The sequence below is a fragment of the Engraulis encrasicolus genome, unplaced genomic scaffold (genome assembly GCF_034702125.1).
Source record: "Engraulis encrasicolus isolate BLACKSEA-1 unplaced genomic scaffold, IST_EnEncr_1.0 scaffold_150_np1212, whole genome shotgun sequence".
NCBI classification, from domain to species: Eukaryota; Metazoa; Chordata; class Actinopteri; order Clupeiformes; family Engraulidae; genus Engraulis; species Engraulis encrasicolus.
In genome coordinates, this window is record NW_026945021.1 from 28,514 (window position 1) to 44,322 (window position 15,809).

Consider the following 15,809-nt stretch of genomic DNA (forward strand, 5'->3'; position numbering starts at 1 on the left):
AGTGGTAGGAATGATGGGGGACTGGAAGCGTCGCGTTTCGGGGATATACCTTAAGCAGTCGAAGGCGACTGCACAGGCAGTCTAGTTTAGTATGGACTCTGGTGGAACAAAGTCTGTAGCGCTCCCCCTGGTGGAGTAACTGTGAACATTCCTCAATCTATTGAAAAAGTTATTTAGGGAGTATGTCCCCATTTACAATTTTATGCACATGCACCACGCTCAATTCAATTTGAGAGACTCTGTCCTCAACTCCCAACCAACCCAAACTTAAAGAGGTGAGGATCAAGGTAGGCCAGCCTGGTACTGACCATACTTCAATTTCATTATGGGATGGGTATCAAGGCTACTGTTTGGTGTAAGTAAATGGTTTCAGTTTCGACAACAAACGACAGATCAAGAATTCTGCCAGTGAACAACTTGCGCCCGTGTTTTTCTGAAATGTGATTGGCTATTCAGTGCCAGGGAACTGAACACATGACTTCATAGCGCTTCTTTATGCTTTGGATTTGCGTTTCTGAACCAGACCAGTGCAGAGCCAAACGGAGAGGACTAGATAGGATCCTTCTCAAATATGGTGAAAATGGGGTTTCTAAGCCTCGTCGCTGTTCTGTGCTGCGCGCACCTTGCGTATGGAGGTAAGATGATTTTTGCCGTTGTTTCTTCATGGCAGGACATCATTGAGTTTTCCACGTCTTATTATAGGCTAGACCCAGTGCTCTAAGTTAACACCAGCCAACCGACCAAATGCTGGTGATAAGTCAGTTTGTCTGGTAAAAAGAAAACTTACTTGGCACTTTGACCCATTCTTGAATGTGCTTGGCTAGTAGGCCTAAGATTACCATCTACTAGCCATTTTGGCTAGGGATGAAACAAGTTAATTTAGAGCCCTGTTTAGGCCTACCCCCGCCAAAGAGGGAATGTTTTCTGTCGCGCTGGTTTGATTGTCTGTAGGCCTTATGTCTTGTCTGTCAGGTAGCCGGATAAGTAAAAAAAAAAGTTATGCACGGATTTTGCAGAAATTATGTGTATATGTTGGAAATGGCTAATGGAACAAGTGATTCAATTTTGGTAGTGATTCGGATCACGATCCAGATCGAGGATTATTATTATTATTATTATTATTTAAAAATTCTTCACCATTGCGGGATAGTGCGAATTTTGACAGCAGTTTTAACTGCACAAAAACATGTCAGAAAGACTTGAAGAATATGAGGCTGTAGTCAAATACTATCAAGGTCTGCACTCTGAGTGCATTCCTATTGAGGCACAAATCCTCTTCTTTGACTTTGAAATTTGATTGTATCCTTGATTGCGTTCTTCACAGTTAAAGCCGCTTGGGCCTGTAATAAAACAGATTTCGACACCCAAGAGACAGCCACAGATATCAAATAAATAAAAGAGCCGTAAATGAAAAGTAGAAGGGTATCAAAAGTTGAGTACACCGTTTAACCTAAGATTTACTTAAAAGCAGAATAAAATATAAATAAACTTAATAATAATAATAATAATAATAAGAAGAATAGACCTAATAACAATAATAATAAAATAAAGGTAAAATATTATAAGTAGGCAAGCACAAGTAAAAACAAGAAAAAGTAAAAGGTACAGTGATTGTGGCGATTGTAACTTAATGGGTAGATAATTCATTTCAATTATTCCTTAATTTCAGACCCACGGGATCCACAGCACAATTAAAAAAAAAAAAAAAATCAGGAAAGAAAACATAAAAGGAGACTGCCAGAAAGGCTGAATAATAAACAAAACAAACAAAAAAGAAAAGCAGATATTGCATTGCTTTCATCACTATTCAGTATCCAACATACATGTTCACCATTGATTCTACAGGCTAGAAAATAGTCTCACAAAACTGCATCCAAGGCTACCCGAAACAGGAATTAAGCTTGTGTTGTGTTGTGATTCAGATTCCCTGCACATAGTAAATCTATACAACAAATTTTGCGTAACATATAGGGCATGCATCCATTCACAAAGCACATGGGTCAAATGTCATTTACAGTAATAAGACACAAACGGAGGAGGTCAGGTAGGACCAGCCTCTTTGATACACTTTCAGTTGCACTCATTCCAATCTGTTACGCTGTGTAAAGGCTGATCTGTAGTTTCCTGCAGTATGAGGCATGTCCACCAGGGAGAGGTGACAGTAACCAGCATTACATGGTGAACTTAAAGTGTGAGGCCTTGGTCTTGGACAGGTTGAGAAAATAAATATGTTAATACTTTTTAAAAAAAAAACTTATTTTATTCTTCATCAAGGCGTATTAGAACAGCCTATACCAGCTGTGACCCATATACACATGTAGGCCTAACCAAGGTCATACTGCGCAGTCCACCACTCGGCCCCCAGACTCGCAACCTTTAAGTTCATGCTCTAGTTCAACATGGGAGACACAGTACAATACCACTACTAAGGTAATTAAAGCTCCAGACCGATAGCTCAGTGATACTGTATCTGGATTAGTAGAGAGGTTTACCACCACCGAACTCTGCTAGTTGGCATCCGTTACATACACACACACACTGCATACACACACACACACACACACACACACACACACACACACACACACACACACACACACACACAACATTATTTAGTTGTTTTCCAATTTTGCCTTTATAAGACAGGAAAGTGAAGAAATGGGATAGATAACATGTGGGGGAGAGAGATGGAGAAAGACTGGGATTTGACCATGCCCAGACTCAGCAGCCCACTTGTAGTAGGCCTATTAGATCACTTAACAGCTTGCATCACAGCATCACATCATGTCCTCTTGCTACGTAGGCCACGGCACTATGTGGTTTCACCCAGCAATTACTGTCACTACACGAGTCAAAGGCGTTAGTGATGAAATTGAGAAGAACATGTGATAGAATGGGCCTGCATAAACTTTTGAAAGTCCTACTGAGAAAGTCTCATTGTCATTGTCACACAGCATGCCACAGCACACACCTCACACAACGGATATGCATTTATGCTGCAGCTCTAGGGATCGTTGCAGGGAGATGGTGCCATGTCAGTGTACTTGAGGAGGTTGGGAGAGAGCTCTGGTTATTACCCCCCCCCTACCCACCTGGCAGTGTCGGGAATTGAACTGGCAACCCTTGAGCAACAAGCCCTGCTCCCTGACCGCTTGCTTTTGAAGACATAGAATGTAGTTGTGATAGTTGTCTGTCTGGGAGATGAAGCCTGGTCTAACAAACACTCCATCCATAAAATAATGTCAGTGCACTCGATGGCCAGATCAGTTGTAGGAAAGGTGGGCATTGGACTTAAATCTTGTGTCTCATGAGTGTGGACATTGGAAAGCAAAGGTCTAATATTGTTTTGCTGTTGTGTGTGTTGTTTGTCACAAGGACATAAATGGGACTTTCATTATTAAAGTATCTCTGGTTTCAATCCGACCGTTATCATTAGAATAACCTCTAGATAGAGCTGTAGTGCACATATTGGTATACCAGAGAGGTTGCTGTCAGGGGTTTTCCAATATCATAGAACGTAGTTCACATGACTAACTTTATCCTACTAGTCTGGCAAAGCAGACTAAATCTAATCGTTTTCTGCTAGGGGATGTGTGGTTTACTGGATTATATAACCATATGTGTAGTATAACTGAGAGGATAACTAAGACAAATAGGCATTTCCCTGCTGAGTAGTTATTAAAATGTTAAAACTGAAACCTTGGGCAAATGTTGCATTTCAGTTGTCTCAAAATATTGTGAGCAGACAGTGTGTGTGTGTGTGTGTGTGTGTGTGTGTGTGTGTGTGTGTGTGTGTGTGTGTGTGTGTGTGTGTGTGTGTGTGTGTGTGTGTGAGAGAGAGAGAGAGAGAGAGAGAGAGAGAGAGAGAGAGAGAGAGAGAGAGAGAGAGAGAGAGAGCTATAAGGCTTTCTGTTTGAACTGATGGTGTTGCATTCAACAGGCAACACAGAGGTCAAACCCCCAAAATTACATTAAATTCCTACTGCAAAACTACAGAGGGGGTCTCCTTTCTCTTTCTAAGAGACAGACAACCAATGCTAAAGTTGAAATTTGTCTTTGGAGTAATTAACCAGTGCTCTCCCCCATCTTCCTCCATGACTGAGGTACCCTGAGCATGGTACCGTCCCGCCGCACTGCTCCCTTGGGGTGTCATTGGGGGCTGTACCCTTGCACGGGGGAGGCATGAATGCAATTTCGTAGTGTGCAGTGAACACATGTGTGCAGTGGAGTGCTGTGTCACAATGACAATGGGAGTTGGAGTTTCACAGTTGGGCTTTCACCTTTCGCTTCGCTTAAAATCTTACCAAATATTGTTCATTTAGGGGGCACCTGCGAGGTATTAGTGCCTGGGGGCACTACAGTGTGTTCATACGGTCCTGTGTGTGTGTGTGTTTGTGTGTGTGTGTGTGTGTGTGTGTGTGTGTTTGTGTGTGTGTGTGTGTGTTTTGCTGTGTTGTGTTGTGTTTCTCTGTTGTAGTAGTAGTTATGTATTGTATTCTTCTGTACCATGATGTAACTATCCCACTGTGTTTAACATATTTTCTGTAAATGCCCCTGTGTTGTATATCTTTCTGCATTACAGTGAACTGCTTTCAGTATCATTCTGCATAGTGTAAAGTGGACAATGGAATAGTGACAATAAAAGGCATTCTAGTTCAGGAAACTGTAAAGCTAAGAACAAACTTTTTCAAGCTTAAAAGTTGATGATAACCATTAGGCTTGATGCTGTTTCTTTCTTGAGGAGAGGGTATGATCTGTATGATCATCATTATAGATTGTTTTAACAGGTCTGTTCTTATGATTCAACATTTAATTTGTCTCATGTAACAGACACATCTATGCCTTTTCTGATTTCCCCTTTCCTTCTTCTTCATAAATGCCATATTGTGATATTTAAACAGAAGTTGAAATGTTATGTGTTATGATCTCACTCCACCAACACGGATATTTAAATATTGTCTGGAGAAATAAGATATATATAATACGATATATGTCAAGTAGTCAAGTAGGTTTTATTGTCAATTTCTTTACATGCACTGGTCATACAAAGAATTTGAAATTACATTTCTTATATATAATATAAATATATATATATATATATATAAGATCAATAAAATATAACTCTCTTGTCTTGACTATGTCTATGAAAATAATACATGACAAATTCCCACAAAAACTAAGAATATCATTCCTCTTCTCAATTTCATAACTTTACTATTTTCAGAAATCCACTCCTTGAAGTACTTCTACACTGCATCTTCAGGGATTCAAACGTTTCCAGAATTTGTCTCTGTGCTGCTGGTTGATGAGCAGCCTGCCTCGTACTATGACAGCAACATCCGCCGAGAGACGCCCCGCCAGGACTGGATGAAGAACAGTGTTGACGCTGACTACTGGGACACACAAACCCAAGTCATCAGTGGAAAAGAACCGGTTTTCAAGGCTAATATTGAGGTAGCCAAGCAAAGATTTAACCAAACAGGAGGTAAGTGAACATGTTTCATTATTATAGAAAGGTGTAGATCAGGCAAACTGTGAGCCTATATCACTGGCGTGCACAGACATTTTGGGGGGCAGGTCCTGGGGTGTTGGTGGGGGGCATGTGGAACTAGCGGCTGTCACGCTTCGGTTATAATTATTTTTAATTTTTTATCACATTTTAATGAACATTCCACAGTAAGCTAAACCAAATATTTAAAAATGTTTAAAATTATGAATATTATGTAGGAAAGTTAAAATAATTAGATTACCATGCCGAGAGCATAATTTACCGCATGGACTAAAAAGTGTACTGTCGCTTTAACTGTGCGTCTCCCAGCGCAGCAGTTGAACATAGCCTACTTGCAGTCATCAGGAAGCGATTCATTCAGATTCCTTACTTGGAAAACTCTGCATCTCCGGTCATTTTTCCTCCATTGGTACTGATTTGAATTAGTTCATGTGCGTTTTCAAACTGTTAAGACCACTATTAAAGCCCAACTATCATTGCAAGACATTACAAATCGTATTACACTGGTAGCCTATTGTGAGTGAAAACTGCTTCTTTGGGTCGGAGATTGTATCCGTGTAAGTAATAACACTTTTCTGGAGGTGTCATTAAACACAATCCTGTTTGCCGCCGCATAAGACATTACTGTGCACCCTGTTATTATTGCTGTGCAGAAGGCTATAAGTGGCAGATTTGCTGGAATTCACCCACAAAGTTTTTTTTCCTCCCTGGCCATGACCGCTGTTCTGTTCCATGCCGCCGTCTGTTACAAATGTGATTTGGCGCGTTGCATATTTCATCAGGAGGCCGACGTTTTCCCAAACATACCTACATGAATCGTCTCGCTGTTTCCCAAACATTCTACAGAACAGGTTCATCGTTAGACCTGAAACTGTTTGAGCAACTTCTGGATTCATTATAGGCTAATAATGGTTGTTACAATCATGTTACACCGTGTTAATTGTTGGCATAACTTGGGCTACCTCTTCTGCGGTAGATTTGATAAATGCACAATTAGCAAAGTCTCATTATAAAAGTCAAGGCTCTATTTAGATCACTTCCAAAGTCACTCACAAGCAACTTTCAACATCTTAAATAGGCTATTGACTGTTACCTGGCTGGAGGGGAGAACGGTGGGGGCTGCCCGCCACACTGCTGCCTGCGCAACGCGCTTCCGAATCTGTCAGTTCAAGCGCGCTCACGTTGACAAATGGAGGGATGTGTGCCGTTGGAGGGGGCATGAGGCATTATTATCACGCGATTTTAATTGACAGTCATGTCTAAATGATGATGGGAACATCGACTACAGCGTTAACCCTACATTTAAGGAATAAAATAATAAAAAATAAAAAATAAAAAACGAACTTTCAAAAGGGCACTTTTGTCCGTTAAAGGCAACTTGGTGCTGCCCAAGCAACACCTCGTGTCTATCTGTGCACGCCTATGATCCTATATATTGAATTTGGGGTGTAACCAGTTATACGTACATCATCATGAGATTGGCAGCAGTTGATACAACCAGGGTCTCTCTCTCTCTCTCTCTCTCTCTCTCTCTCTCTCTCTCTCTCTCTCTCTCATAAACTATTGATAAAATTGTCAATGTTCCCTTTATTGTTATTAATGTTGAAGCAAAATTAAATTCTAAAATACAAAAAATAAAAACATACTCTCACCCCAACCCCCATTACTTGACCATGGCACATGTGGCAGATTAGCATTGGTCTCATAAACTGTTGTTCATTGCTCTTGTATAACAAGGTGAGTCACTTACACTGAAACACTAGTCACAATGACAGTGAGTGCTTGAATGTTAAGTTATGGCAAACAAAAGTAACATACATTGAAAATGTTATAGATGTCAGAGTACACACACGGGCCCTGTGATCTCATCTGATGTGAATGAACGGGGATCATGGGGGGTCAGAGTGGAAACCCACACCACACACTCACCTCTGATACTCTACAATACAGAAACACACACACACACACACACACAGCCCTCTGGACAACGTCACCATGTTACCCCCATTAGCACTCTAAAGGCAGCATCCCATCCCATCTCTATTATTCCTTAATACCCTCCACCCAACTCCACCCCTGACCCTCATCACTGCCCTCCCCAACACACCACTGGTACCCCCAGCACACCTCACCAGCTCTAATCATCACACACACACACACACACACACACACACACACACACACACACACACACACACACACACACACACACACACACACACACACACACACTTTGATTATTTTATTTGGGAAGACCAATAATTATTGAGAAACAATACAGCGCCCCAAACAATATTAAAGTAGCAATAATGTGTCTTCTACATAAATGCAAAAGTTATACTGGCCTGAAGCCTATTCAGGGGTACAAGTGGCATCTCCTCCTCCAAATATGCAGACTGCCTATAACTGCAGATATTGAACAATACTTGGCTATCTGTTTTGCTTTCTTCTTATTTAGTCCAGCTATTTGCAAACCTCTGACACACAATTTATGAACATGGCCAAGGCTACCATAGATAAGTGCCACCATGGATGTTTTGTAGCCACTTTCTGTCAATGCATGAATTACTGGTTGATACTTAACACATTTTTCAGCAAAGCACAGGTCCATATATGCATCAAAGCAGCATCCTATTTCCACAACTGTGATGGTTTTTAGAGTCTCATCCACAAGAACAATGTCAGGGGTGTTAGGGCAGTCTTTAAGGACATTGTCCAGAACATCATTGGTGGTCAAATGGGAAAACCAGTTTGGGTTGATTTTTCTGTCTGTGTGTACATGTGTTGGTCCATGTAGTTTGCGCAGTTCTGTTGCAGTGATGTCCACAATGCGGTTGTGACGGGCGGTGTACAGGCCTTTAAAAGCAATACAGGCATTCATGATGTGCGCTGTAGATTCGGTAGGGAGAACTTGGAGCCTAGCTTTAATGACAAATTTAAGAATGCTCAAATATCCCCGTCTTACAGCCATTAGCACCCAAACTACCAGCATTATCCCATGACATCTCTATTACCCCGTACTATCCTCCACCCAACTCCACCCTTGACCCTCATCACTTCCCTCCCCACCACACCACTGGTACCCCCAGCACACCTCACCAGCACTAGTCATCACACACACACACACACACACACACACACACACACACACACACACACACACACACACACACACACACACACACACACTGCCCTCATCCCTGTTCCCCAGCCCACCTCACCTCATCCCTCCTGCATCTCTAGTCGTCCCTCTCAGGCTGAGGCTGCTGTAGTGAGATGGAGGACTGGGGCCATCTGATCTCATCTCATCTCATCTGATGTGAATGAATGGGGATCATTAGGGGCCAGAGTGGAAACACACACCACACACTCACCTCTGATACTCTACAATGCAGGAAGGGAGAACAGGCAGGCAGGCAGAGTGTAACACAGACAGACAGACAGACAGACAGCAGGATGGACAGCCCAATGTAGAGTCAATGGAATTGACAGAATGAAGCATAGACAGACCTACAGATGGACAGACAGCGAACAAAGCACATAGAGACAGAATGAAGGACATTCAGGCAGACAGAGACTGAAACACAGACAGAGAGAAACACAGACACAGTCAGATAGACAATATGAAGCCCAGAGAGACAGACAGAAAGAATGAAGCACAGACAGACAGACGTACAGCAAAACAGACAGAGTCATCAGTGTGTCATGTGACTCAGGTGTAGAGCAGAGGGGGGTGGAGCCTCAGCATGTGAAGAGCCAGTCGGACTCAGTAGCATATTAGACATGTATACGTGACATCACTCCTCCTGACTCAGTAGCATATTAGACATGTATACGTGACATCACTCCACCTGACTCAGTAGCATATTAGACATGTATACGTGTCTATGATCAGGACTCCTCACCTGCACCATACAGCTGCACACTGGACAGAGGCGCGCGCGCGCACACACACACACACACACACACACACACACACACACACACACACACACACACACACACACACACACACCATTGCCCCACTCTGCTCAAATCTCCTCGTCTTACAGCCATTAGCACCCAAACCAGCAGCAGCATCATCCCATGACATCACATCACTATTAGTCCTTAATATCCTCCACCCAACTCCACCCCTGACCCTCATCACTGACCTCCCCAACACACCACTGGTACCCCCAGCACTAGTCATCACACACACACACACACACACACACACACACACACACACACACACACACAGTGTCCTCATCACTGTTCTACCCAGCCCACCTCACCCATCCCCTCCTGCCTGCATCACACACACACACACACACACACACACTCACACACACTCACTGCCCTCATCAATGTTACCCCCAGCACACCTCACCACATCTATTCCATTACTAGTCTACACACACACACACACACACACACTGCCCTCATCCCTGTTCCCCCAGTAACCCTCAACCCATCCTCTCACACATCACTCGTCATCACACACACACACACACACACACACACACACACACACACACACACACACACACACACTGCCCTCATCCCTGTTCCACACCTCACCTCATCCCCTCCTGCATCACTAGTCGTCCCTCTCAGGCTGAGGCTGCTGTAGTGAGATGGAGGACTGGGGCCATCTGATCTCATCTCATCTCATCTCATCTGATGTGATCTCAATGGGGATCATTAGGGGCCAGAGTGGAAACACACACCACACACTCACCTCTGATACTCTACAATGCAGGAAGGGAGAACAGGCAGGCAGGCAGAGTGTAACACAAACAGACAGACAGACAGCAGGATGGACAGCCCAATGTAGAGTCATTGGAATGGACAGAATGCAGCACAGACAGACCTACAGATGGACAGACAGCAAATACAGCGAATACAGACAGAATGAAGGACATTCAGGCAGACAGAGACTGTCAGTGTGTCATGTGACCCAGGTGTAGAGCAGAGGGGGGTGGAGCCTCAGCATGTGAAGAGCCAGTTGGACTCAGTTGCATATTAGACATGTATACGTGACATCACTCCTCCTGACTCAGTAGCATATTAGACATGTATATGTGACATCACTCCACCTCACTCAGTAGCATATTAGACATGTATACGTGACATCACCTGTCTCAGTAGCATATTAGACATGTATACGTGTCATCACTCAGTAGCATATTAGACATGTATACGTGACATCACCTGTCTCAGTAGCATATTAGACATGTATACGTGTCATCACTCCTCCTGACTCAGTAGCATATTAGACATGTAAACGTGACATCACTCCACCTGACTCAGTAGCATATTAGACATGTATATGTGTCTCCAAATGAGGAGGCTCTCAATTAAACTAAATAGAAAACATTTCAAACATCAACCGAATTATCCATGACATGAGCAAATCTTACCGATTGGATAAAATAGGATGCTTATTTTGCGTTTTTTAGAAAAACAGTACATTTTTCCATCTAATATGTGGTCTTAATGGATCTCAAACATTTCTGACCCTTTAGGTGTGCACACACTCCAGAACATGTATGGCTGCCAGTGGGATGATGAGACCCAGGCTGTAGAGGCATTTGATCAGCTTGGTTATGATGGAGAAGATTTAATCTCACTTGACCTAAAGAACCTGCGCTACATTGCCACGGTACCACAGAGTGAAATCTCGACAAACAGGTGGAATAGTGAGCCAGGCCGACTTGCTGGTCAAAAAAATTACTACACACAGATCTGCATTGAGTGGCTGAAGAAGTATGTCCAGTATGGGAGCAGCACTCTGGGGAGGAAAGGTACCTAACCACTCTCTACACTACATTGTTGTTACTATAAACTCAAAAGTGTGTACTGGTATATCTCTATTTGATATGGGATGTGTAATAACTCAAAAAAGAACCCCCAAAACTTGTAAATAGTTTCAAGGTTATTGATGTTAAGAAGGGCATGTGCATACAGTAAACATGTACAGTATATATTTTCAAATTGTTGTGATCATTATATCCTCGAAATGCGGAGCGTCAGGGATATAATGGTTTTGCATGCGCCCTGCCGCGTCCACCGCCATGTTAGGTCTTTCGTGTTAACACCATAACTTTTGAATCATAGTTGGATTTGTCCCAGAGTCTGTGTGTTAATACTCTACTGTAGGTTCATGAACTGCTTAGACGTTGGGGGCCAAGACTTTCAAGATGACTGAATTGAAGATGGCCGAATTTTTGTTTGGCCCATAACTTCCTACCGGATTTGTCCCAGATTTGGTGTGTTGATGCTTTAGGGTAGGTTCATGAACTGACTAGATTTTGGAAGCCAACACTTTCAAGATGGCTGAATTCAAGACGGCCCATAACTTCTGACTGTTTGGATGGATTTGCCCCATTTTTTTTAGCTTTGTTTTCAGGTTGAAGGTTGAAACGCACACCGATGACCATCCTTTTAATGCCTTTTCATTTCAAGACGATTCGAGACAACACGGTCCCTTCTCTACCGGATTTTAATCTGGGGTGTACTCACTTTTGTGGATACATGCTCAAACATTAATGGCGGTATTTTGTTTTTCTCTGAGTGAACAAGAAATGTAAGCAGTTAAATATGTTGTTAAAATGTCACTAATCATTGTGTCAAAGTGACATTTCTTTAATGCTTTCCTATGAAAAGATATACTCACAAATCTGCCAAAGATGCAGGGGTGTACTCACTTTCGTGATATACTGTAGGTGGATGGGAGTGGAAACGTCACTTTTCGGGGATATACAGCAGTCGGAGGCGACTGCATAGGCCTAGTTTATTATTATGTTCCATCTGTTGTCATTAGTATTGGGCTGTTGGTGCAAGTTTTTTTGTTGTGTGTCAGTACTGTGTTATCTGTGTAAGCTTTTGCTACTTTTACCTGCAGCCAAATCTACCTTCGGGTACAAATAAAGTTACCTTACCTTACCTTACCTTGTTCATACTGATGTGTCCCTCCAGTGGTTCCTGAGGTCTTTTTGGTTCCAAAGGGCTCTGGAGTGGCGTGCCATGCCACAGGCTTCTACCCTCACTCAGTGATGATCACCTGGAAGAAGAACGGAGTGGAGATGGATGATGACGTGGATGTGGGGGAGACTCTGCCCAACGAGGATGGAACCTTCCAGAAGAGAGCCGTGCTCACCGTCTCACCTGAGGAGAGGAAGAATGCCCAGTACTCCTGCGAGGTCACACACAAGAGCAGAGCGGAGCCCATTAACAAGATCCTGATTGAGGCTGAGCTGAACCGCAACGGTAAGATACAGTACACAGACACATGGGCGTACACATACAATTTATGCTGCCGTGCAGTACAGTTGTTAGATCACCCTCAAGAGCTGAAAGCCTACTAGTAGGAATCTGTTGGAGGCTGATGGTGGAGGCAACATGTGCTTTTTCTACATAACTTAGTGCAAGAAATTATAGGAGGAAGAGGTTGCCCTATGTTGACTGACTGAATATAATATACTTTAGATGAAAGATAATATTTTGTTAGATTAAAGATTATTTTTTTAATCTTATATTGGCACTTATCAGAGATCATGAGAGATACTGCTGTAATGTGTGAAAATTGTTAAGAACTTCCCGTTCAATCCATTGCTTTAATAGTTATCCATTACCCTTAGATCATCAAGGATGTCAAACTCAGTCCCGGGTGCCAAATCTGGCCCACAAATGTGCATTACAGATGGCTCACATACACCATTAAAAGCCTATAATATAATTTGAACGTCAAATTTCTCACAGGAATCTGTATGATTGGGCATCTGTAACATCTCACATTCATGCAGCAGACAGTAATATTTGGAATACCATAGTATGATCAGAATGAGAGTTTGTGAAATTTGACTTTGAGAATTAAGTGTGAGCGTGGACAATTGTAGATCGAACCGCAACGCCATTGCAGATTTTAATTTTGGCCCTCCGAGAATTTGAGTTTGACACTCCTGCCTTAGATAGTTGATGTGCAAGAAGAATAAATTATTGATAGTCTGCTCTATTGAGTTTGTGTTACAATAATCCTTGCAATGAGGTCAAAAATGTCTGCCTGTTCAATTCTGCTGAGAAGGTACACGTAACTGACAAGCACTGTTTTTTAGACAATGAGGACTCTGGGATTGGCATGATCTTTGGCATCATTGCTGCTGTTGTTGTCGTGGTTGGCGGACTTATTGCTGGCATTGTTTTCATGGTGTTGAAGAGGAAGCATGGGAAGGGTGAGATACTTTCTTTCATGTTGCTTCACTGCCAAGTATAACTATCTTGGTGATTGCATGAGCCTGATTTTTATTCCCTTGTATGTTTACAGAGTATGACAAGGCTTCATCGCGTGAGTATTGCTTTGATTCATGAGCATTTCATAATATTGTATTTGAGCCAAAATGTTGGCACTTCTGAATGGTTATATTGCTTACTGATGTCTTCATAATTCTTTTCGTCACTGACCAAGCTTAAAGTAATAGATTCATGTAATCTTCGGTTATGGTTATTTACTGTTATATGTTATATGTTATTTACTTACTTACTATCTACTTGCAAGTGACAGATTTATATTAATCAATGATGACGCATATACAATGATGATTTACAGTACGACCAGTAGTTTTTATTTTGGTCATGTAATTAATTATCCAGGTGAAGTGAATAAAGTCCATTACACTGCTTGTCTTCTGTTAGATTTAATAGTGAGAGTGCAACGTTTCGACCCTCAGATCTTCATCAGGCAAAGTCCTGTTAATTATGCCAGTTGGAACTGAGGACCTGCAGCTTTTCTTTGTGTCCAGTTACAGCACATGCACTTTAATTAATGCTGTATGTTCTTTGACATTTGCAGAGGACTCCAACTCCAACAACTCCAACCCCATTGTCCGGTATGTTGCACGTGGTTTTAAATGTTTCTTTATTATCAGTGTAGTAGAATAAATATGATTAGCGCCTCCTTTCAAGGTGCTCATTGTGTGTTCTGTGAGCTCTGCTTAGTGTTAATAACTCCATCCATATACGCCTAAGTAAGCTGTTGCTCTTACTGATAAACTTTTAAAATCATTTACAACCCATATTATCCCAGTAAAAGACATCAGGCTGCCAGTGAAGTGAAGAGCTCACACTCATTACCTCCCACCCACGCACACACACACATACACACACACACACCTTTGATGTCTCTCTCTCTCTCTCTCTCTCTCTCTCTCTCTCTCTCTCTCTCTCTCTCTCCCGTTGTAGATGTGATCTAAAATTTCTTTATGTTCATTCCTCTCTAGGACTGAAACCGAAAAACTTAACGCGGAGTGCTGAAAGAAAACCACCCAGCCCAAATCAACTGATGTACATATTTTGTATGTGTTTGTAAGCTTGTTTGATTACTTGTTTGACTTTTCCCAGCAATAGACCATTCACCTCTTCATGACTGGGGTTTATTTGCACTATTGTTATTTTCCATGTCAGTGGTCGAAATTGTGGAATAGTCATCTGTAAGCCAATTCATGTCTAGAACCTATGAGAAAATCTTGTAGCCCCTTAATGCGCGCCGTACCTCCAGTGGCACACTGTAATCATTGATGTAATTGAAATGTACCTACCATAGCACTACAATACTATGACACAACACAGGCCCTTTAGTAATGCACCAGGACTCGGTCATTACCATATTGGTAACAACAAATGTATAAAGCCGCGTCTTAAGGGGTTAAGGCATTGTTGTGAGTACCAGACAGACCAGACATTGTTTTGAGTACCAGAGCGAGTTGGTGATTCTTGTTTGATTCTCGTTAGCTTAGCTTTGTAATGCTTTGTCAACAAGTGTAACTTTCTTTCACTTTTCACGATTTAACTGGTTCAATTGGTGGTGGTGGAAAATACAGTAGTGTGGATTCTTCCGACCCACAAATGACAGGTTTTCATTTTTAAAGTACATGTTTCATTTCTCTATCCTGAATGCCATTACATCAAGATATAGCTTAAGGAACTCCCAAAAAAATGTGGACAGCCTGATTAGATGATTCTATTGAATGATCGATTTCCAGTTTTAAAAACAAATAAAATAAAAGGTACCCATTTGGAAATGGTTGTGTATGATGTATTTTATGTGTAACATCCCCCACACCTGGGCCTGACATCGGCTCCACTACGTCTGTGCCTTTCCTTCCTGTAATTGTTTTAGGTAATGTAATAAAAATGTAGTATTTTAGGATTTGAGTACAACTTGGCTAGAAGCTGAGTTCCGCCAAACCCCTTGGCATTAGGACAGCCCATGTTCAGGTAACTGATTGCTCATTGGTCCCATGAGGCAACCAAGTATTAA

The 15,809-nt window shown here is 42.1% G+C and overlaps 1 protein-coding gene and 1 long non-coding RNA gene across 2 annotated transcripts in view; both read left to right on the plus strand.

Moving 5' to 3' along the window:
- The first annotated feature begins 445 nt into the window (after window positions 1-445).
- LOC134442392 (class I histocompatibility antigen, F10 alpha chain-like) overlaps window positions 446-15,809 on the plus strand; it is a 39,941-nt gene continuing 24,577 nt past the window's right edge. The window contains exon 1 of the mRNA XM_063192564.1: window positions 446-635. Coding sequence (XP_063048634.1) covers window positions 572-635 — 64 coding nt within the window. The 5' untranslated portion in view covers window positions 446-571. The remainder of the gene's footprint in view (window positions 636-15,809) is intronic.
- On the plus strand, window positions 13,614-14,985 carry LOC134442397 (uncharacterized). Its single transcript, XR_010033369.1, has 4 exons — window positions 13,614-13,725; window positions 13,818-13,838; window positions 14,343-14,379; window positions 14,770-14,985. It is a non-coding gene; the product is annotated as an uncharacterized LOC134442397 (long non-coding RNA).